The 25,422-nt window shown below is 40.7% G+C and overlaps 2 protein-coding genes across 6 annotated transcripts in view; both read right to left on the bottom strand.

The window, feature by feature from the left end:
• LOC137294838 (regulator of G-protein signaling 22-like) overlaps positions 1-13,528 on the bottom strand; it is a 52,533-nt gene extending 39,005 nt beyond the window's left edge. For all 4 annotated transcript variants that reach the window (XM_067825963.1, XM_067825961.1, XM_067825962.1 and 1 more), the window contains exon 1: positions 13,441-13,528. In XM_067825963.1, coding sequence (XP_067682064.1) covers positions 13,441-13,447 — 7 coding nt within the window. In that variant the 5' untranslated portion in view covers positions 13,448-13,528. The remainder of the gene's footprint in view (positions 1-13,440) is intronic.
• A 2,424-nt stretch (positions 13,529-15,952) lies between these two features.
• The window catches only part of LOC137295093 (hypoxia-inducible factor 1-alpha-like), a 72,717-nt gene continuing 63,247 nt past the window's right edge, over positions 15,953-25,422 (bottom strand). The window contains exons 10-15 of one of the 2 annotated variants that reach the window (XM_067826381.1): positions 24,840-24,982; positions 24,193-24,309; positions 23,845-23,960; positions 23,290-23,528; positions 20,422-20,525; positions 15,953-18,275 (exon numbers count right to left, since the gene is read on the bottom strand). In XM_067826381.1, the coding sequence (XP_067682482.1) occupies positions 18,123-18,275; positions 20,422-20,525; positions 23,290-23,528; positions 23,845-23,960; positions 24,193-24,309; positions 24,840-24,982 (872 nt within the window). In that variant the 3' untranslated portion in view covers positions 15,953-18,122. Of the gene's footprint in view, positions 18,276-20,421; positions 20,640-23,289; positions 23,529-23,844; positions 23,961-24,192; positions 24,310-24,839; positions 24,983-25,422 lie in introns of both variants that reach the window. The other variant, XM_067826380.1, reaches the window with a different exon arrangement.

The raw sequence follows: 25,422 nt of genomic DNA on the forward strand, positions 1-25,422 counted from the left end.
TGTTACGCTAAATCTACAAGAATGTACAACTGAAATCCCTGGAATACCTTTCAAAGCAGCATCAAAGCAAATGGATCCATTATTATGTCAGGGTTAACATGAAACTATATTGTTCAGTGTGCATGCTTCACTACCAGTCAGAGTTTACTATCCACGGAACGTTCTGTCAGTCGTGTGAGGGAAAAAGTGGTCAAACTTAAATTGATGGATCACTGAAAATGATCACATCTTTGAAATTTGGTTATCGGCCAAGACGGACCATTTTATGGTTTAAACGACAGATACAACAACTGTAACATACTCCTACGTCGTCATTGGTAGTGAACCCTTTGTCACAAGTATACTAGATATTTCTTTCAATAAGATCAGGGGCAAAAGATATCATGTACTTGTGGTCATTCCATAAGTCGCCCTGTAACTATACGTAGATTATGTATCGACACTTCTTTGTCAGACATGAGGAGAGTTGGGTTCACGTATGCTGAATGATTACGGTGTCGAAATACATGATTCTTGTGCGTTCCAGCTGCATTCAAATTACTACAATAACCTGTTTCATTTAGACCAAACCCGACTCGCTATTCAGAAGAAAACCAGTCCCATTAAATCTCAACTCCTGCTCCAGAATCAACAACCAAACATGTCACTGGTTTCCAACAACACCTAGACCTTATGTCACACTCACAATAACGTTCAAATACAGTAGCGAAATAGTTTCACAACAGCAAGAGCAAAATACACAAAAACCTTCAGGTCCTATTTCAGTATATATTTGTTATGCAACGTCAAGTTGACAGCCCATGGAAGTTACTCTCGGCGTGCAGGCCGACAGCTCTTGAACCTTGACCACTGTTTGCGCACGCACAATCCAGTTGCGCCAACGGTTCGGTGCTTCTATTGACACGATCTCTACCAGAAGGGGACGCCGTTAGTTGAGAGAATGGGAAGAGATCCTTGCATATACGTCCTAAATAAAGCCCCGGATTCAATAAAACCATTGAACAACAAACATAAACAGATTCCATAGGGGGCTAATCCTGTAGATGTCAAAGGGATTCAATATGGCGGCCACCTATCACATTCTGAAAACATCTTGGCAATAATGTACAGAATGTATGTACGCCCTTTAAAGCTGGTGGGTTTTACTGACTCTGTCAAGAGGATTAGTGGCATGGCCTATGAAAATGAGGTGGAGAGGGTAGACTTTAAACTGACTTGCTTCTCGAAGACATTTGTTCAACAAAAAGAATTATCTGGAGACAGATAATTTCTGACAGGACAAGTGGAAGTTCGTGTTTATCGGGTTATGTATATCTGTGGAGTTTGTGACAGCGAGTGTATACCCATGTCATTACGTAACCATGCCTACAGTTTATGTGCCGACCCGACCTATCAATGTCATGAAGATGCACGGTACACGATCTACTAATGTCATGAGTCACGATACACGACCTGTTAATGTCATGGGCTACATCATACACGACCTGTTAATGTCATGGGCCACATCATACACGACCTGTTACTGTCATGGGCTACATCATACACGACCTGTTAATGTCATGGGCTACATCATACACGACCTGTTAATGTCATGGGCCACATCATACACGACCTGTTAATGTCATGGGCCACATCATACACGACCTGTTAATGTCATGGGCTACATGATACACGACCTGTTACTGTCATGGGCTACATGATACACGACCTGTTACTGTCATGGGCTACATGATACACGACCTGTTACTGTCATGGGCTACATGATACACGACCTGTTACTGTCATGGGCTACATGGTACACGACCTGTTACTGTCATGGGCTACATGATACACGACCTGTTACTGTCATGGGCTACATGGTACACGACCTGTTACTGTCATGGGCTACATGGTACACGACCTGTTACCGTCATGGGCTACATGGTACACGACCTGTTACTGTCATGGGCTACATGGTACACGACCTGTTACTGTCATGGGCTACATGATACACGACCTGTTACTGTCATGGGCTACATGGTACACGACCTGTTACTGTCATGGGCTACATGGTACACGACCTGTTACTGTCATGGGCTACATGGTACACGACCTGTTACTGTCATGGGCTACATGATGCACGACCTGTTACTGTCATGGGGTACATGGTACACGACCTGTTACTGTCATGGGCTACATGATACACGACCTGTTACTGTCATGGGCTACATGGTACACGACCTGTTACTGTCATGGGCTACATGGTACACGACCTGTTACTGTCATGGGCTACATGGTACACGACCTGTTACTGTCATGGGCTACATGATGCACGACCTATACTCTTCAAAAGAAGTAGGGGAACCTGAACTTTGCAGTCTGGTAGAAAGAAAACCCATCAAGGCACGTTACAATGGCATTCATCTTGTGTATGCAGCATCATTTCACGTTGTCACCACAAACAAATAATGCATGGGAAGCACGTGTGCAGCGTGGGAGTCTCCTACACGTGCATAGGGTGTCATTATGAATGTCATTATGTCATTTTTCAGGCAGGTCGATAAATCACTGGCGCCGATAATTTTTTGGCATCTGTGCATGGTCAGGGTTTTCAGGGTCAAATTGCACACTATATATTGTCTCCAGTGACAAAGGGGATAACTGAACGAACAGTTTTGCTTTGAATGAAATCTATGTGGTGGTGCATTCTCAAAACATCTATTATTATTGTATCAACACTGATTTAATCCCATATGTCTCCCAATTTTGACAATCGTACATTGAAAGTACATTTCCTCTTCTTTTTTTGAAGAGTATATTACACGATCTACCAATGCTCTCAGAGACATGATACACGACCTATTAATGTTATGAAGACAAGTAATGCACGACTCACTAATGTCAAGAGACACGACGATTGCAGGAGGCACGATCTACTATTACCGTATCCTACATAATACACAATGATTGTGCTGTCCCACTTGCTTGAGTATCTTTCTACCCTCTAAAGTACAAGGAAATAATGGGACACAATGTAACAGTAAATCAAACACGTCGATAAAACTGCCCTTTGCCGTGATGTGGTACTGAAATATACTTTTGCGTTAGAATCACGCTGAGCGTTAATCATCCGACTTTACATCTTTTAGTCAAGAACACACACACACACACACACACACACACGAAAAAACCCAACAAACAAAAAAAGCAAGAAATACGAACAAACAAAAACAACAAACAAACAGAAGCCCGCGAATATCAGAGGTAAGTTTTTAAAACGTTTCGATTCCTGCCTGTCTTAAATTCTATTAAACTGACATGTCAGTTACATGTGCAAGCAAACGTTTCACGCAATCGGGGCACCCTGACACACCACGAGCCCGGTCACATAACCTGACTATATAGGATCTATATCTCTCCTGGAATCTAATACTCGATACTTGATACAGTGTATAGTCTATACACACAGAACTTATGGAAAGGCGCTTTGGGTCTCTCTTAAAGTTTCAATGTTTGACGTGAGATTTCAAACAGGCCGCCTCTGTCGTGCTCTGGCCATTTCGTAGCTGGACACCCAATGACTGCTACGGTAATCGTCAACTCAAAGAGGTAGGTTTATTTAAAGTGTTGTAATGCCACCTTCGAATTTAGGGACGTGGAGTTTTTGCCATTATTCTGAGTGAATGATTGTTGGTTTCGACACTTACTGCAGTGAAGTCATAGCAGGAGGCTCCAAGATAGAATTTCACACATTGTATCCAGACGAAAATCCAGCCCGGGTTGCCGATGCAACGCTGTAAATACACCTTTATCCGTGCGAAGCTATTCTATAGATAAGCCTTATAATATCGGCCAATGACAGAAACTCGGACCAATAACGGCAGATAAGTCTGGATCCTACACTAACGTCCAAACTAATATCAGAAGGCCCATGGTGCCCTCATTGTCGTCTTGCTTTGACCATTGCTGTCCACGTCCGTCAAGAGCATGCACACGTCTTGTCGGAGTATCGGAACAAATGGCCAGATCAACTACGTTTATTAAATTGATATTGGTCAGTGTAAACAGTCTGTTTTGCTGCTTTATCGCCAGGTGTGGGAATCAGTATATGAGCATGTATATAATTATTATACCCAGGGGTTCTGTAATCAACATAATTGTTAAAGGTGAAGGAACAAGTTTTATAGATGATCAACTTTTTTTTCACAATGGCCATTGTGAAAATAAAGAAGTTGATCATCCATAAAACTTGTTCCTTCACCTTTAGCTCAGAAACTTCTGAAATGCCTCTAAAACAGTTTAACATAACTGTTGTATTATTATCCGGCCGACGTTTCTCTTAAATACAAAACCCTCGTGGAATTATAAACACACATATTAATATTCGTAAATACATGAATGTGTGAGTGTGCAAGCATGACTGTGAAGCGTCGTTGGCTCAGGAGGGCAGGGATGAAGTCGTGGGTTCGAATACCAGATTTGTCAAGATTCCGATACTTGTTTGTCAACGCCTTATTTTGATGGTACTGGTAATAAATGTCTTAGACCTGCATCCTCTGGTTTCACTCCTTCTCTGACACGCTGCCTTATGTTCGTCAGACGTTAACAGTACATGAAGGCCCGAACCATTGTTACGACGTTCTGAAACCAGGTTTCTTTTATGTTTCTGGTTTTACTGGACTCTCATGAGATATACCTATACATTACCTATACACTATAGCTGACTTGTATCGAAGGACAGTTAGTCAGACATTGTCGTGTAACTTTGTATTTCGTTTTTAAGGCATTTATGGCAACAGTCTATGTGAACATAAACATAGATGTAGAGTTCATTGATCAAAACCCAAATTATACTCACAGAAATCAAAGGATTCTGCCTCCAGGTCAATAATGTCTATGTCGGTATCCATGCTTAGGTTAAAACACACAAACCACAGTCAGAACCTCACCCACGGAGACCATGGCGGTACCCACACTTTCTTTGCCTGGTTTGACTAGAGCACCGTAATACATACAGGGGCCCTTTTAGGGTTGAGTCATCCTTTATCTCACATTTATGGCTCCGAGTTCAAATGACAGCATGAGTGATTGGCACTGAAGTGATTTTGATAGACTCTAATGCATGGGAACCTTTCAACGAACGTACACCGCATTGTCCAAATGTCACTCACTGTGCCGACATTCTTGTCCTGGCAAGGATGGTTATCGGGGGTTGTCGCTATACCATTCCTTCTTATTTCCTTTGTGTCTTGCCCCATTGACTAATATCAAATCGTAGCATACACGGTAACAAATAAGTAAAGTGGTCCTAAGGTAATGGTTCATTTCAGAGGCAGCGCAAACTCCCGCACGCAATACGTGGGGCGGTCTACAAAACGAGAGATTATTATAGCGTTCCTGTCCAGGTAGCCTTTGTTTGATCATTATCTTTTTTTATTTGTAACTAGTAAGGTCCTTACTGCCTATTATATGATCAAACATGTGCAAACGATCCCGTAACCATGTTATTTTTTGTACATGATTAATGTACTAGTGACATTCGTATAACTGTTTTAAACGATTGATTATTATTCACTATCATCTACTGATATGTAAAAACTGAAATTAACTTTGCTCAAAAAATTACATTCCTACATTATAAACAGAATGAACAGAAATTTCATAATATTCAAGATTTTTAATTTACATTATAAATTGCCAAGCATACATATATATTGCAGTTCTTTAAATTGTACATACAAACTTTATCAAATCTATTAAATGAATATACATTCTAAGGTGACTAGTAATAAAGTAACGTCAAAAGGAGCATACCTATATTAATCTGTTTTTCGTTTTGACAGTTCAAATTTCCAATCACAAATCTCATATACAAACATTCCCTGAAAGATCAGCCTAACAATGTCCACCTCTAAAATTAATAGTCATTGGTTGTCAGCTGTTTCGGGGGAGTTTGTGAAGAAAATCTTTACGTTTTCTACCCTCCAATCTATTGACTGGTTCTGTTGAAGTTGGCACGTAACAAAACCACTGCCACCATTCAATCTCTGATCTTCATTACGGTAGCTGGCGGCGTGTCAGAGTGCCAGTATCAATACGTTGGTGTGGTCGGCAAAGGGTTTGTTGGGCAAAGGGTTTGTTGGGCAAACTAACTTTATTTGAATATATTAGTTTACATTACCTTTTATGATACCAACAAGAGTGTTTTACAACTCTGCTCGATATTAATGTTTTTCAAGAGATGTCGGTAGTCCTAGCACACGATATGAAATGTTTGATAGCAGACACGATACTAAATGATTGACTTCTCAAACAAACGTTTATGTTCAAGAGGCACACAACGTCACGTCGCCTGAAATCGCCCCACAGAGCTGTGTACCTGTGACTGTGACTGTGACTGTGACTGTGACTGTTGGTTGGAGTCAGCACATACCTATCCACTTTGCTTTCTATGAAATGCAACTGCTAGTAAAATTATTATATTATTTCGTTGTATATTACATTTTCCCGTATTGGTGTCGGGTGTCAATTTTGTGTTCCCAGTATATGGCAGAAATACTTTTATGTTGAATATAGCAGCAGTTCTTTGGAAAGCTTTATATGCATGTAGCCGCTCGAAGAAGAAGAACAATGCATGAGCCATTTCCATAGATAACAGCATTCGCCAGATGAGTGAGTATGGTTTTACAATATTCCAACAATATCACGGCGGGGACACCAGAAATGGGCTCCACCCATTGAACGGAATCGAACCCGTGTGCGGAGCTTGACGAGCGAACGCTTTAACCACAGGGCCACCCCACCGCCCCCATTCGCCAGATGAAAGAGGAAGGGGTAGCTCTGAAGTGACAAAGAATGAAAGAAGTCGTGATCCATGAAGAGTGCCATGTAAGCATTTCGTTTGTAAATATTGGTAACAAATTTTCAGATAGTGCTGCCTATGTACATAAGGCTGAATAAAAAGTGAAATGTTTCTCGGGCATCGGCGCGTCACTTTTATTTGTGCGTGTAAGAATTTTTATTGCCATTTTAAAAAGGTAATTTTGACTTTGCCGCGTCCCGATCATCCGTTTGTCCACTATAAGAATCAGTGTCTACAAGAACGAGTGTGACTGAATCTCATTAACGCAATCTAAACTTCCTAAGCTGTACTTCCGAGGGAAAAATAAAAATAAAATAAATAAAAATGTGTTCCTTTATCGTTATGTGCCCGAGAAACATTTCATTATTTCTATGGAGCCTAATTCATCAGATCTAAACCTTAAAAGGGGCTCATCTGATACAGAGTCTCGTTAACTAGGGGATGCCGTGGTAAAGACAATTATCTATCCCGACAGAACTTGCTCAATAAGAATAGCGATCACAGGGCTCGGGAATATGCACTTCTTTTAAAGCGTAACATACTAATACCAAACATGGTCGTTGTTGCCAAGCGTTCTAAAGGGAAATTGTGCAGAATGATTGTATAGCGTGTGACAGAAACATAATCTGAACAGTAACGGTTTCTTTGATGTTGTTTGACAAGTGGGAATGGTGTGTGTGTGTGTGTGTGTGTGTGTGTGTGTGTGTGTGTGTGTGTGTGTGTGTGTGTGTGTGTGTGTGTGTGTGTGTGTGTGTGTGTGTGTGTGTGATTGGTAGGTGGGGGAACCGCGTCTTGAACAGTTATTGTTTATACAGACCTACGAACCTCGCCATTTCCCGTTAGTCCCGAGATGTGTTTCAAAACCATAGATATCGGTATTCATATCATTAACGGAGCCCGGAGGCAATGTTGCTGTTAAATCATATTATCAAGAGGATTAATTGATGGAAAGAAAGCAAGTAATTAATTTTATAATAGTAAAGACAGGGTTTTTTTCTAAATGGTTGACGTAGTGGCCATGTTGTATGTAGGATTCGAACCGCTTGGACAATTCAGGCGTCATTTTTGGGGTGATATGCATGTGAAGCTTCAGCTTTATTAGTTCTGGATTTCCTGTGGAGATGATACTAATAGAGAGACCACCAGGTGCCAGATACCAGACGCCAAACGCCAGACGACGAGGAAGTAGATCATGACACTGGCTCACTGGATTATAAGTCAGGCGAAATAAACTATGGTTAAATACACTGAAGCGAGGCACATCAATATATCTCAGAAACAGACGCCATTTGGTTGTTTCAAAAACTCCATAAGGATCACCTTTTGGTGACTTATTCCCGATACCTGAAAACAGGCTCTGGCAGAAATACAGGACAGAACAAAAAGTAAACTTAATGCATTTTTGATAAATATTGAAGATCGCAATACAACAAATGAAATTAAGTCTTACATGGCACCCCAAGGCAATTTTCCTTGAAGCAGGAATTTCAGCAAGACAACTGATAGAGGAACTATCAAAAGTTACAAGACCGGTTGGAAAGTTGCCAGTTCAGAATTTTCAGGATTAAGAAAAAAGTTGCCAGTGCAGAATTTTCAGGATTAAGAAGAACAATAAGGTAAATAAGAGAAGAGAAACTGCCTAATGTTTTCAAATCTGTTTCAGTCAAGGCTTTAGTCAATATACTGAGATTCGTCTAGGACCACCGGGCGTGCAACTTTCTAAAACAGACCGTCCCGGGCGGGCGAGACTTCGCAACGCTGCTGGAAGCAAGCTCTTTTTTTAAAAAACAACAGCATTATTATACAGTCGTCACGCTCATTAACACCATTAGAAACGCGCCGATCACATTATTTATTCCTCACTGAGCAGTCTAAGTAAGGTTAGTCTCATTATTATTCGTTCAACTCATCCAGTGAGTCTACCAAAACCTAGTAGGAGGTCGCGTCAGATAACCTTTGAGATTGACCAATCAGAACAGTTTACTAAATCGCGAAAAATTAACATTCACACTTTTGAAATTTCACCTCGAAAAGGTTTGAACCCGAACGATTCCGAATGCTATTTTAAGTACAGTCGCTTCCTGGTGATGCCCATGGATCACGTGCTTGATAACGGTGTCAGTACCTACATCGAAACGTTGCACCCACTGCAATAAAGAAGCTGACTATCCATAGAACCTGGTTTTCCCTCATCTACTCAACTTCTAAAATGCCTTTAAAGAAGTTACATGGAGTACGCTATAACACTGTAAACAGTCAGTAAACAGTCAGTGAAAATACCATTTTAGCGTTTTTGTCAATATTCAAGGATGTCAGCTTGGTGAAATATTGGCTGATGGTATCCATGTTATCAGAAAGCTCTGCTGCAAGTCAGATATTATGTTTTAAGCGGATTTTCGTTTGCTGAGGATCAGTGTCAGTGACTGGGGAATTTTGTGGAGCCACTATAGAATACGTTCGCCATCCTAACCGAACCCCAACCCCAACCCTAACTCGAGCCCCTTGGTTATCAGAGGAAAAAGATATTGGTGGAATAAAGTAAACATGGTAGTAAAGTAGTTACATAATTAAGTGGCGAACGTTTTGTATAATTGCATCAATTTTGCCATTCGTAACTACTCGTCTCTTTCCGTGACCCTCCAGAAGACATCCGATTTTCCGGAATGACACGAGTAGTTACGAATGCAATTTTGCAAATCCAGCTAAACCGTAAACAGTTGCCTTTGTCTGATTGGTTAAAACCTTTCGGTCGTCTCGCGTTTGATTGGGCGGTCACGGGTTGCTCAAAGGTCACCTGACGCGACCTCCTACCAGGATTGTTAGACTCAATGTAGGAGTGTGACGAATAATACCGAGCCACAGTTTACTTAGACTGGCTCACAGAGGTGACTGGAACTGAACAAAGCAACTGGCTCAAGCTGTTTCATTTGACGAAACTCATAATACCCGTAAATAAGCCGTGTTTCTGATAGCGGGATGCCATGGCTGCTGACCAGATCCACTTAACGAACGATTAACTATTCGAACTATACGAACCATGCGTAAAGCCGTTCTTAGTCCACTGTCCGTGCCAATAAAGAGGTCAGTTGTCATGTCCGATTATTGACGTGACCATTGGCTTTTCGTGGCAACACGATCCTAAAGACACTAATTACGAAATGAGATCTAACACCTTGGAACTTTGCCTAAGACCCAGGTTCGATTCCCAGTGTGAATTCAATAGTGTGCAGCAAATCCCAGGTGTTGTTTATTGTACAATATGGTGTTAGACTAGACATACTGTCTTACAGCCCGCGTCAGTGAGTTTGACGTCGTGCCCTTTAGAAGAAGGATTCCGAAACCCCAGCTTTGGCGTTCAAGTTCAAAATCATGCTGGTAATCAGGCAGGTTCAGTGGACCCAACTCCATATGGAGAATTCGAAGCTTAAGTCGACTGGGCTATCCATACCGCAGGTAACTACGCTGATGAGCAACCCTGTGAACAACCACCCCTACAGTACCCCTTCTCACCCCATGGTGGTTCCCGCACCACCCCTGCAACGACGACAACGGTGAAGAGGGAAAACGTGATCTGGATTAGGACGGGATCTACAGACAGTGATGGATAACACGGGGTCACCTCAGATCTACGATCACACAGGGAAGGGGGCTGAGATCAATCACTCATCAGAGCACAGACATAGTACTTCACTGGTTCACGTGGGTAGTATTGCACAGGTACAGGGGTAGACGCTCGGCAACACACGAGAGCCAGTACGAAAAGAATGGATTATCTGCAGTGTTGTTTATTATCTACCACCGCACTCAGTTTCGTAGGGACAGTCTGTAAATAACCAAGTCCAGTCACCTATGTACCATAAGTAACGTCACAAGACGTTGTGGTACGACATCCACCTCATAGAGGTGAAGCAGGGAATGTGAAGCGCGTGTATGTGAAGGAGGATTCCAAATGCTGTTCATACGAACAGGTTAGTAGTGGATCCACATTTCACACCACGGCTGTTCCCCATAGGAATCAAAAGTGGTTGTACCCGAATGTAAACAAACCTGAGCTGCGCACACCTTACTACTAGGCTTATCGTCTCGTCTTTACGCGGGTGAGTAAAGAAATATATATTTACGATAATTTAAACTTTATTCAAGCCAATTCAGCATCTTACCTGTAGCGGGGCGGTGGGGTTTGCCTAGTGGTTAAAGCGTTCGCTCGTCACGCCGAAGACCCGGGTTCGATTCCCCACATGGGCACAATGTGTGAAGCCCATTTTCTGGTGTCCCCCGCCGTGATATTGCTGGAATATTGTTAAAAGCGGCGTAAAACTAAACTCACTCACTCACTCTTACCTGTAACACCTGTGAAGATCCGGGCTAGAATTGATCGTCAGTAAACCATGCTTGTCGCATGAGCTAGACGGCTAACGTGATTGGGAGGTAAGACTCGCAGAGTGGGTTGACATAGCTCATCGTATCCCAGTTGCGTAGATTGATGTTCATGCTGTTGATCACTGGATTATCTGATACAGCTGGAATATTGCCGAGTGCGGCGTAAAACTAAACTCACCCATTCTCATCTGTATAACATACATAAGTATGAATGACAACAAACTATGTAATAAACTGCATGGCTTCTATTTAAAAATCGTGGATTTTCTCTTGTTGTCAGCTTCTTATTATTACATTCCCAGCTTGTTATCTACTTTTCTCAACTAGTTAGGTACTTTGGATCACATGCATTGTATTCAAATGCCACAGTAAGACGCATTAGTACAAAATATTAACAAACCGGTGCTCATACCAGTGTGCGAAATAGTTTCAACATTTTCCTTGCCGGTCGTTATAGCTTTATTTGTTTCACAGTTTGGTTATATATGTTAGATCATATTGCAGCACACAGATCATTTGGAGGCCTAGACTGATCTTTTAAAGAGTTTAAAGAGGGAAATATATATGAGGGTTAAATTGTCTGTTGCATGTAACATCAAAAGTCCCAGAGAATCCCATCATCCACAGACATGAAGAAATGTAGTCTTGACGGTTTTTGTGAGTATGATTTGGTATGGTTTTACGCCGCTTTTAGCGATATTCCAGCAATATCACGGCGGAGAACACCAGAGTTAGGTTTCACACATTGTACTCATATGCGGAATTGAACCCGGGTCTTCGGCTTGACGAACGAATGCTTTAACCACAAGGCTACCCCTACGCCCCTGCTTGTTTCGGGGTCTGTATTTTGTAGGGATGTGGGGTGAGAGAGTGAGAGCGGATGTTGTTTAACGTGACATCAGCAGTTTTGATTGGAAGGAGTCCAACTCGCGATCACCCAATCTGAGTGAGTTGAGCTTAACGCGAGTATCTCAGTTGTGTCACGTTGATGTGTGAGGAAAGTTCGAAATGATACAGATCTTAAGCGTTCTTCACTTTGGTAAACCTACGCGCACGGGGATGGACATGGCAATCTGGAAACAAAAAGGACAGCTTAATAGGGGACAGCCGAGGGTACCAAATATGGGGTTCACACATTGTACCAATGTTTTGAGTCGAACCCTTCCTGGGCGTGACAGGCGAACGCTTTAGCAACTGAACTACCCAACCGCCCCGCCACGTGTAAGAACCTACAAAGTGTAGGGGTCACGTTCACATAGTGTATCGTGGTATATCGCAATATTTAAACCTGGTATTAACACAGTCACATAACTCGTACCTTCACAATAAGCGGAGAGTAATCCTATTGGGGCAAACCATGTTTGACGTGGGGACTTTGGAAAAATCGGATAAGCGCTAATCCCGAATTATATCATCTCAGAGCATGACCACTGGCTTCAATCGCAGGTAAAGATCTAGAAATTGTGTCACTCTATTGTTTAAATCGTTAAATTGAAATCTGACAGTTTAAGTTGAATTATTTTGCATAATATTCCGGGGTTTTTTTTCACTAAGTCTTATAACTGTCCAAACAACCTGGCGCTGGGATGTCAATGTAAACATATTTCAAATTAAAATACAAATCAGTTTGTTTAACATCGCAAATAACCATTTCAATAACAATCGAGTCAGTTGGTTGATTGATGTCGAGTCACGTGCACACACGCATTAAGTGTTTGGCAACAATGTAAGATGGTAATATAACATTTGGGTAAGCATTTAATTACATAGTGTACTTATTCACCTCAACATAGCTCCTGTAAAAAAAGATAATAATAACAGTGTTTCATAATCGTTTGAGGATAAGTTTGAAGAACATAAATTCTCAAAATTGGTTGATATTCCCCATTTAAATCAGTAAGACCCATGCGATACCAGAATATGTCAATATAACGTGCGGGAGCCCGTCAGCTGGTTGGGGTGTATAGTGGCCAGCTTTGTAAGTGACTCTGTCGATCACCCCTCGGGGAAAAGTGGTAATAAATATTCTCCGTTCATTACAGAGTCATAAAATCTTAAGGTGTGACTGTTATCGCTTTAGCTTCACATACCACCGACTATCGCGACAGTTTGTTCGTCCGTCCACTTAGAATAACCCGTCGCCTCTGAAATATTGATAATATTTTTTATAACAATAATCCCAATCTGATATAAACGTGTAGAATACCACAGTCACCTACCTTTCATACTGCGACACGGACAGTACTCCTAAATCCACTGAAACATCACTCTCAACAGTCAAGTTCCGCCATTTCACGGCCAGTCGAACGATATTTCCTTGTGACAGTCAGCGTCGAGCGAGCGACATTGTCGCGCGAGCAGGCGTTATGTGTACAGTTGCTAGGTAGAGAGTGGTAGCCATATTGGAGGTGATTCGAAACGCCCTCTATGTACCCGGTGCTAACATAGCGTATCTACCCGCGTTATATGGGTGGATTAGCGCCCAAGTTAACGCAAGCGAGGAACGACTTGTCAACAGTAAGATAAGGCTATAAAATAAGGCTATATATATATATTTAATGTAAACTGTGTATCATATAGCATGTGTCAAGTATTCCATGGCGGATATCTAAAAATACATGTGCGTGAGTTGCCTTGGGGGTTTGGTTTTATCTGTGGAAGTTGTGATAATATTTGTTGATGCATCTTTGACAGTGGGTCATAACGTTTAATATGTTCATATTTAAAACACGATACGGTTGAGTTAGTTTGAATTTGGTACTAAAATAGATTAAACTAAATATTCAAATACGTGAATGCACAGATTGTTTAAAAATTGAATAAGCGCGTGGTAGTCTGGTGGTTAGCTCGTCATACCGAAGAATGAGTGAGTTTAGTTTTACGCCGCACTCAGCAATATTCCACCTATATGGCGGCGATCTGTAAATAATCGAGTTTGGACCAGACAATCCAGTGATCAACAACCTGACCATCGATCTGCGTAACTGAGAACCGATGACAAGTTAGCGCGCCTGACCACCCGACACCGTTAGTCGCCTCTTGGATTGCTGGTGATCAATATTCCAAAACGGACTTTTACGGGTGCATAACCTACCGAGGAGACGGGCTTGCGTTCCTTAGTTGGTGTTGGGGGTTGAACACATTCGTCTTCTGTTTAGACACTGGGGTGACTAAACTGAGTCGGGTTTGAATAATGATAGGGTGTTTCGGGTTTACGCCACAACTTCCCCTAGCATAGCTTTGAGACTGAGTGGAACATCTATCGGAGCCACGAACGTAGGTTCCTGGCACTTCAAAGAGAGACAACTCTGCACAACGAACTTCGGTGTCGTAGGCGACAACTCAGAGGCTTTTAACATGATAACCCCATCCCCATATATTTGTTTGCAAAGACCTAGACATCACAAGGTTCCACAAACAGGCATCGCTGGGACTTGCATGTCGGTCAACCTTCTCGTGAATGTCCGTTTTCACCCTTTTCTTTACGTTTTTCATTGAGAAAACAAACATTACCAAAATGCAAACAACTACTCAAAAAGTCAACTTTGATGAGTTCAACAAGGGATAATTTACAACAGGGATAGGTCACTGGCTTACTTTCTTTACCATTTGTACTAATTACGTGTGCCTCGTCATGCTCCAACGCACAGACCCGTGAAGGTCCTGGGGTAGAATAGGCCTTCAGCAACCAATGCTTGCCACATGCTATGCTTGTCATAAGAGGCGACTAACAGGATCGGGTGGTCAGACTCGCTGACTTGGTTGACACGTCATCGGTTCCCAGTTGCTCAGAGTAAAACTAAACTCACTCACACACTCTCACTCCAAGGCACACAGCGACTTGTCTCGTTCCCAGCGCAACTTTAGCAGTGTTTAACTGAACTTCAGCCAGTTTATTGTATCTGTCGGAATTTTACAATGAATGAATGAATTACAGTAAGAATTAAGAGCAAGAATTCTATGTGAATGAATGAAAGAAATAAAAGTTTTAGAATAAAAATTAAGACACTCAAACAACGCACTGCAGTATTTCAATGGCTGATCTGATCAAATCCGCGATATGTCACATTTTTCACACACCTCAAATACACACATTAACATGGGTTTTTTGGATTATGAAACTATCACTATTACTTGCAAACACATTTCACCTTAGTATATTCCCCTCATAGTATTTACTCCATCAGTGGGGGGCAGTCTAGCGGATAGCGTAGTGGTCAAAAGCTCCACTCGTCACACTGAAGACCAATAGCCAGTTTGATTCCCCATATGGGTACAACGTGTGAAGCACATTTCTGGTGTCACTCACCATGATACCATTGGAATATTCCCACAGGCGGTGTTAAACCAGGCTCACTCACTCACTATTCCATCTGTAAGTGTAAGAATAGACTAACAGCTAGTCTCTGAAATGAACATATTTTACTGAAAAAACGTTCATAGTGAAAAAAAATAATATAATGAAATGGAGCCCTGAGACATTCTTCATTTTCAGAAGCTATGGAAATCTAGACTTGCCACATTTTCTAGACTTGCGTGGGCTTTCTTGGATGTATATACTACAGGGTTTGTACGACAGACTAGGGTAAGAACACATTCCACAGGTGTGCTAAAAGGAGTATCTTCCAGATAATACATCTTGTACTATCTCCAATAGGTGTTTGGATATAGTGGTGTCTCAAAGGTGTCTCCAAGCATCATGGCAGTGCAGTATAACAACAGTACCAACACTGGAATAAAGATGACTTTATTTCTATCATAATAATACCATTAATAACACACTGTGTCAAATATTTGTAACAAAATGCATCTGAAAAATATGGGAGAATATTAAAAATATGCAGGTATGAGTGACAATCTCTACCGAGAGAGTGACTTCAAACACGTTTTAAACATGGCCAGTATGAAACCAATCGTAAGAAATCTAATTTGTATATATGTTCAAGTCCAATTCTACCAAATCAAACCAAATCCAATAAAAAATACTCATCTCTCCCATATCAACGCCATCAAAACATGAATTTTCAAGACACTAAAACCAGTTCAAATTTTACAATTCTGCAGCATGATCTTAAGAACAATATTGCCAACATGAGAGACAAGGGATGAAATTCAATGTAATCTGTGTCCAATACACTCAGCTAAATACTACTGAACATAGCAACAATTGCCCTACAGCAACATACTATGAGATGAGATGAGACTAGATCATGGCAAAGTTAAGTATATGAGAATTAAACTACTGCACAGGAAGAACAGTTTTGTCATATGGGTGCTGTTTTCCATGAAATTATATACCAGCTGAGTGTCAACTGCCAATACCTTATTTTTGATTGGGTGAAATTCAGGCACATTAATCATATTTTGTTACCATGGTAATGCTGGCAGTGAGCTTGGTCCCACTACGCTCTAAGATATACCACATTCTGTACTACAAACCATTCCTTTTTTTTGGACTTTTTATGGTATAATATTAATATATATTTCATAATACAACAGATAACAATGTGATAATGCCTGTTTGACATGAAACTGCCAAACCAGACACAGAATGGCACAATGGTGGTCAAATACAGTCATTAAGATTCTTCTTGAAGCACATCAACATGCTTTATTTATGTCCAGACCTACAATACTGGTCCCTCCTCCACAAAGTGATCTCAGAGTTCAGGGGACCACATTCTTCCATTGAATCTTAGTTCTTGACTGTGAGGGACCTGGGTTCATCAAGAGGGAAGACGTTCTGGCAGTTACGTCTACTGAACCCAGACTTCTGACAAAATCACTTTGTGGAATAAAGCCCAGCCTGGTCTTGGAGGGAATCTATCAGGAAAAAAGACAATCAAACGTCAGTGAGCATCAGGACTTTGTTGGTTTTTAGTCTGGACAAAATTGAGTAAAATAGGTGCTAGGCTGAGGCAAAAAAGTCTTATATCTTTGATTACTGAAACACTGGTTCATAACCTTAGCACTCGATAATGATGATAATCACCAAGGACTATGATCTTTGAAAGTTTACATGCCAGTTTACTTAGTAGTCTCTGGCAGGCAGACCAGCATGAATTTCAAAGGCTGTTGATATTATCTACAAGCAAAACTGTGCACATTAAATAAAACACATATTAAGGTATGTAAATCCTTCGTCAGTCTGTGTATTTCCACATGTCAGTTTCATTATAGATTTCATAAATTGTACTACTCCCTTTAACATCTTTCCATATTGATTTGGATCTTGCTATGTCAAAACAAAAGACAATTTAACAAAATCAAGCAAATAATTCTTTTCCATATTTTGTTTTGTTTTCCCTGTTCAAAACAAATTTCACCAGTTGAACAAAGCTGTCTTGGAAATAAGTGAAATATAAAAAGGTTCTGGATGACTGATGATGGATGGACTATGCCCATGGACCTTTTGTCCAGGTGAGTGGAACAGAATTCCTCTACACGTCTCTCACATCAACTGTCGCCGATGTAAAAACATGACAAAAGACAACTTTATGCAGAATTAAAGCATCCATGGTCATAACGAAACAAAATAATGATTCTTTGAAGCCAAAGAGAACATCAAGAGATTAAACCTCTTGTTGAAACAAATTCACTCTGCAGTCCACTGAACAAGGACACTTTCCTATATAGCAAATGTGTCCGCAGCAAAATACCAATAAAACACATGACATGGTTACACGGGAAACAATCAAGAATAAGTAAACCAATATTAGTGCTTGTTTACACTGGCTAGGGAAGATATTCAAATCTCATTTATTCAAGATGTCTGCCCATGGCAGCCTATTGTACTATTCTACAAGCGTGCAGATCAGTGCTATCCAGTAGCTGCACAATTGGTGGCAAGTTGTTTCCCCACGTCTATGACGTGTTCCTCCTCATCGAGGTTCCAGCTTGGCTACATGGCAGTGGTCATGTTGCGCTTGTTGAGCCGACAGTCTGCATCGAGGGCTGATCGCAGATCCTCGCCTTGCAGGAGATGATGAGATTGCGTCGGAGCATTTACTTCACAGTCTTGGCGAGTCAAATCCGTGAACAAATTATGTTTCAACTGAAATAAGAACATCAACATAACATACCATCTGTACATGTTACAAGAACATGTGAATCCCAAGTGACTGTACATTTCCATACCCATGTTCACAAACATCCCAGGCTATTACAGTAAACTCCCCAAAATTTCAGCCAGACAACAGGTCTGTTAATCTCAAAAGTTACAAGACTGGCTAGAAAGCCAGTCCAGAACTTTGGGGGTTAATATAATTAACAAGAAGATGAATAAGGGGAGGCAAACTGCTTAATGTTTGCATTTTTTTCCGTCAAGGCTTCAGTCATTATACTAAAAGTCAGATTCATCAAAGATTCGTCAAGATCATTGGGTGTGCATCTTGTTAAAACTGCCCGTCCAGTCACAAAAGAGACTGTCACTGACATTTCGGCAGATGGGAGTTTGCAAAGCTTGTTTTTACCTTTACTCTAACATTATGCCGATATGACACTTTGTGTTACTACTATCCTGCCCTGAGTCATTGTGAGACGAAGGCTACATTACCATGAACATATTTGAACCAGTCAGTGAATGAATACATGTAATGCTTAAAAGAGTGTGTTGTGTTTTAACGCCACTTTGAACAGTATATAAGGTATATTGCCAAGTTTTAGTAGCCATGCTTCCTACATGTCACACAGGTCTTTGGCAACAAAAACGTGAACAGTTTCTTGCTTGTCAAACCAGGTCTGATCCAATGATCTTTTTATCCGTTTGCTCATGTAAGTCTCACTAAGCTAGTTCCCTCTGCATGCGTCAGCTTGTGATATGCAAGATGGTGCCCAGCTCATTTCCATTACCAGATTTTCGGTGGCAAGTATATATGCACCAACCAGTTCTGGTACCAAACTGTGCATCAAACAAATATAACTTTACTAGATAGGACCAAGTGTACAACCATGATGTTGACAGTCGTAATAGTTGATTTATTTGGGGATTGTCAGATGGGAATGTGTTATTCCTGCACGGATTATTGGTTCCTTACTGTCCAATGACAACCATGAGGCCATTTAAAAAAATATGAAATGCAGTTTGTCAACAGAACTACGAAGGTCTCATGAAGTACTCGTACTTATGGGCCCTATAATTGTTAATTCACGTTAACTAATCACTTGTCACTCAAGCTGCATCTATCACAGTCATTCACTACAAACATGAATATATTCTTCATTGAACTTGAACGTTCAGATATTGGCTAGTTTGACATTTACACTACTGATGAAAACTAGTTGTCAGAACAAGAAGGCTCGGTGTCACCTCATTCACTTAAATTACTATGTACAAAGTACAGTAACTATAGAGTCATACTGAGCTGTATCTTTGTTAACATACCCGTGAAGGTCCGGGTTAGAACTGATCTTTGGCAAAGTTTGCTTGTCATAAGAGGCGATTAACAGATCGGGTGGTCAGGCAAGCTGACTTGGTTGACACGTCATCGGTTTGCTGTTGATCACTGCATTGTCTTGTCCATTTACAGATTGCCATCATATAGTTGGAACATTGCTGAGTGCGGCACAAAACTAACATGACTCACTCATCTTTGTTAACCGGCCCTGAGATGTTATGGGTGTAATTGTCACATTGTGAAATTTAACAGTCAGTCTGCCGTTGTACAATATGACCTTCGAGCTAAGGTGACTGTAACTCCTCATCATGGACATGTTTAAGTATTTTGACTACATTCTACAAATGTTAAATAAATCCTGTTCTTGGAAACTGACTTCATGTTTATTGCAAAATTGATATATGTATTTGCAAATAAATTGCAATAAGTATTTTCACTGCCCTTTAATTATTTCCTGTTAAAGAAGAGTAAATGAGTGTCATATCAGCAATATTTGTGAAGGAGTTGGATCAGTAGACACTGTGTAGTATTTCAATGATCATGGTAAGGAAAGGATGCACAACTTGTTTCCACTTTGAACACTGGCACCTCATGGAAAGTTGGAACAAGCACTGATGCCATGATTCTGTAAATTCCAGTAGCCTTGAAATACAAAATATATTTTGGGGTTTATCTCAAATTAAGCTGAAGTTACAATTTTAATGGTAACAGAACATTCACTGTTTGTCCTGAAAAACAAAGAAAACTATAACATCTTTCACCCTATCCCACATGACTGATGCAAAGTTTCAAGTCCATTCTTACCCCATGCATTCGTTGGAGAGATGAGTTGACTTTGTAACCATGGTTACGATCTTCACCAGTGAGTAATAAATTAAGTAATACGCTTTCCTTGCTGGGCAAACCTTCTGGAAGACAAAATGGATTTACGCTGAAGCGACAGCTTTTGCCCGGTATCATGGACCTCACAGGGGGAGGTGGCAGGAACAGCCTTTGGAATTGCCTGCTTGGAGTGGGCATGACTGAAAGAACAAACAGCCTCCAAGAATCTGGGACGACCATCACTTGTCAGAATGGTAAGTTTTGGATGATGCAGGGTTACTGGCATGCCAAATACTAAAGCCGAAGGAAGCATTTCTGTGGTTACTGACAGTGATGGCATTCATTCGGGTTATTGTTTTAGAACATTCTGACGTATCAGAAAGTTAAGGATTAGTCAGTCAATTTGATATGCGTTTCCATGGTTACTGATGGCATTCATTTGTGTTAATAATTACATCATTCAGAAGCATCCAAAGGGTCAAGGTCAGTCAATATGATATAAGTTTCCATTGTACTGGACAGGGATGACATTCATCAATGTTATTGTTTTACATATGGACATGTCAAAAGGACTAGAGTCAGTCAGTGAATTTGCATTACGTTTCCATGGTTACATGACATGGATGGCATTCAACAATGTTTTCTTTTGAAAGAACATTTGCAAGAGTAAGTTGTCATAGCAGCAGGCATTCCCAAGGCTGTTAAAAGGGTTAATATCATTCAACAGCACATCAGAGTATAGGATCAAGATAATTCATGAAAGTTTTAATGATCATGCAATTTCACACATTGTCATGCAAGCATTCAACATTCGTAATGTGTACATACTTCATGCCTGAGCTCCATTTCACAAAGCTCTCAGAAGCCTCAGATCTCGTAACTTTCCTTATCCTCATCGCATTAATACCCAATATATTGAAGATTCTTTGAATGGCATTTTAGAAGTTGGGGAGTACAAGATTGATAAACTTTATGGGTAACATTATTAACTGTAATAAAGAAGTTGTTATTCTTAAAGTTTGTCAATCTTGTACTATATTGAAGCTTTGACTTACCATAGTCTTAGCACTAAAAGAGCTTTGTAAAATAGGGCCCTGCTTCGAAGGAGGATTAAAACTCCCCTCCACTTCTAAATGTAATTCCACATGCGACAAAGCAAGTGAGCTGCTGAACTCTACACATGAGAACATATAAATCTAGTGTCACTTACAAAACATAACTTCAGTTATAATCTTTTACATTTTTTTTTACATTTCCTGTTTTGTAAAATTGTACCCTCTGTGAATATTCTGGTAAAACCCATAAGCTTTCTGTACAAAGTGACACCTTCATATTGAAATAAGCACTGAAATAAATAATTTGGTGATTTGTCAGTTCTCCCTGGCAACAGATCATATCTGCATGATATGGTGAGACAATCGGATGAACAGAACATGCTCTGGTAGCAAATGTTTCCGCAGGTATCAGCAGTGCGACAGATATGAAAGATATTGACAAGATTGATGCCAAACAGACAGGAGTTCCCCAACAAATATGGAAGTTGAGGATACAAGAAAAAATGTGAATGGTCTCCACTTTTATTACCAGGTCTACACAACAGCAAACAAAGAGATTTGCTTTTGTCATTTGGAAATATTCAATTTCATAATAACATGTATAGAAACTGCTAAAGAAAAAAACATCAAATATTGAAATGGATATTCCAAAACAAATGCTGTTCAAATCTAACACAGTTAAATATATTTCACATGATATCCACATTCCACAAAATATTTATGACTGAAATACTGGATGGGGAGGGGGCAAAAGTGATAATTTGTCTCACTTGAAAAAATGGGAAACTGTCTGCCACACAACTAACACACAGTAAAGGAATATTTTATAAAATATATTTTAAAATTTACTTTTATCTCATTTTGCACCTGAAGCTGAAAACAAACTACAGTTTCATATATACTGAACAGCAAAAGAAATGTAACTCTGTTTTTGTAACACTTACTTTCATGAGATTTCATTTAGCTGAAATTTGCATTTCTTTTTCTGTCCAGTATAGATTCCATGCCCCATTCCACCAAACCCCACCCAGATCCCCTAATATGAAATGGTTGGTCCCTGGACAGTGAACAGACACATGCAACACATCAAACATATCGTGCTCATTCATAATAATGATGAGGGATTCTATTGCATGAAAATATTTACACATGTAAATTTACTGAAATTGAAAGTAGCTTGATAACATAACCTGTTGAAACCATTTCCAGTATCACAATTAACAACTGATGCAAATGATGTCATGAATGTGGGGAACTGGTTTCAGTGTTCACTGACAATATAATGAAGCCTTCAGCATAAATCTGATACTCTTAAGTTCATGACATTGGCATAACAGGGACCCCACTAGGATTCGAGGCACACTTCTCTCAAATGTAGGATTTGTACAATAGATTCAGAGTTACTCTGACACAGCATTCAATACTCCAATTTAGAGTTATTTCTCTTTCTCCATTTTGGTTCTGTTGTGTGAGAAATAAAAGTGCACCTGACCAAACTATCATGTCAGTTTTTGCTATGTTTGAATAAAAGAAAAAATTGTTCTGAACAGACAATGCCTTCTGGGGACTTTTTCTGACAACTGCTGTACACTTATTGTCGAATGTTGGCCTCTATGTTGACCCATATAAATCCCTGCCATAATCAATGACATATCTCAATCATTTACTTTACAGAGAAAAATCTTGTCCAAAGACACTTTATTGAAACATAAAAAAATTTAGCACTTACATACATAAAGAGCAAAGCTTAATGCTTTCAATATTTATGTCAAACACCTTCAGTCATTCCACTCACCTCCAAGCAAGGGCCTCGGATCATTCCGTTTCACTACTTTCGCAACAGGAGGCCCTTTTTCCAGGCTATTCATGTCCAGTGGCCGTTTGACTTGTAGTAACATGGTGTCAGGTGGCTGTTCTATGCTGGCGACCACTGTACTGCCTCCAATCATGTCCCGAACACTTGGTTGCATGGGGCGGCGAGGGATTTCGAAAGCATTCTTGTCCATAAACACAGACTCGGTCCGACCGAATAGTCTACAAACCATGTTCATTAATTACTCAAAAGCATCATCAGCTGCGTTAAACATTTACATTCTGTTTATGTCCTTATCAAATTTTACATAAAAACACATTGTAATGATATTTTATGAATGATCAGACACATAAAGTGATGAAAAGTGAAAACTCAGACTAGTTAGAATGGGGGTTGTTTGAATGCAACTCTTAGAGTTACCTCCCTTCTTACAGTAATCAAAGTATGTTTAATTACAGCAACTTGGCTTGGTGCAAAATCCTGTCTAAAAATTTCCTCTATTAGAAAAAAGAGCTCTATTAGAAAAATGTGACTGACCCTGGGTTGAAGTCGTTTTGCAGTGAGAAGAGCGAGTCTGTACTTGGTGGCACAAGGCTGAAGTCTTCGTCAGCATTCATGGGGATGTACGGAGCTCTCATGCTCAGGTCGACATCCTATCCATAAAAGTCATGGTCAGGTGTGAATATACCACTCAAATTCAGATAGGGATAATCCTTCTATTTAGATATACACTCACATACGACAGATGCAAATATTTTCCCTATAAAACACCTTGCTGTTTGATTTGCAGCAAGATTAAAAAATGGCGCTTGCAGTTAGGCAAGGTGAAATGTGGTTTGTATACAAAAGGATTTAACAGCACATGCATATCAATCATCAACTCACCTCCATGTCACTATCAGAGCTTCCCTTCTGGGTGGTATCCATTGTTGAGAAGAATTTGTCCATTAGATCTACATCAGTAGGGCTGGCTATTGTCCGATACTCATCAGGGCTCTGAATCTGGAGATCAAAAAGTGGACTACATTTATCACCAGATCCAGAAACAAGATCCACACAGCTGGACTTGCCCGGACTGAAACAGAAGCCAAACTACCAGGGAGTGAGCGAGCAAGTTAGAGAGTATTGTTTATTCCCACTGAGAGCAATATTCCAGCAATGTCACAGCAGGTTTTTGTTTCAAAGTGAGTGAGAATGGTTTAACTGCTGATGGCAATATTCCAGCTACATCACTTATCAAACCAAAATAGGGAACTGAATGCAGATTTCAACATGATGAGCCAATGCTTGAACCACTAAGACTACCCCAAAGTCCATGATTTCCTGGTGTGAGGCACTTGGCAGATTTACACCAGTTTTGTGAGAGAGAGAGGCAGACTGACCCTGGGCTACAGAGATGGAGACTTACCCTGGGTGATTGACAGATTTACCCTGGGCAAGAGAGAGGCAGATTTACACTGGGTGACGGAGGCAGACTGACCCTGGGCAAAAGAGAGACAGATTTGCCCTGGGTGATAGAGTGACAGACTTACCCTGGGTGATAGAGAGACAGGTGAGGGGTTGTTGCTGTTGAACTCCTGCACCTCTCTGCGGTGAAGGTCCCTAGGTACAGGATCGGGCTCCTCCTTACACATTGGAGGAGGCAAGTCCTTATCCATGCATGCGAAATCAGCAACTGTAAAAGAACAATGAACATATGAAATAACTTGTAATGGTTATTTTAACACTGAAAGCTAACAAAGAATCTAAACATATTGTGAAGAGTTGTACTTTGGGATGAGTCTAACCAGTCAGGTGACTGTTGATGGGAGAAGTCTCACTAGTCAGCTGGCTGTTGATGGAAAGAGTCTAACCAGTCAGCTGGCTGTTGGTGGGAGAGTCTAACCCATCTGCTGGCTGTTGGTGAGAGGAGTCTCACTAGTCAGCTGGCTGTTGGTGGGAGGAGTCTCACTAGACAGCTGGCTGTTGGTGGGAAGAGTCTAACCAGTCAGCTGGCTGTTGGTGGGAGGAGTCTCACTAGACAGCTGGCTGTTGGTGGGAGGAGTCTAACCAGTCAGCTGGCTGTTGGTGGGAAGAGTCTAACCAGTCAGCTGGCTGTTGGTGGGAGAGTCTAAC

This window comes from Haliotis asinina, chromosome 8 (assembly GCF_037392515.1).
Source record: "Haliotis asinina isolate JCU_RB_2024 chromosome 8, JCU_Hal_asi_v2, whole genome shotgun sequence".
NCBI classification, from domain to species: Eukaryota; Metazoa; Mollusca; class Gastropoda; order Lepetellida; family Haliotidae; genus Haliotis; species Haliotis asinina.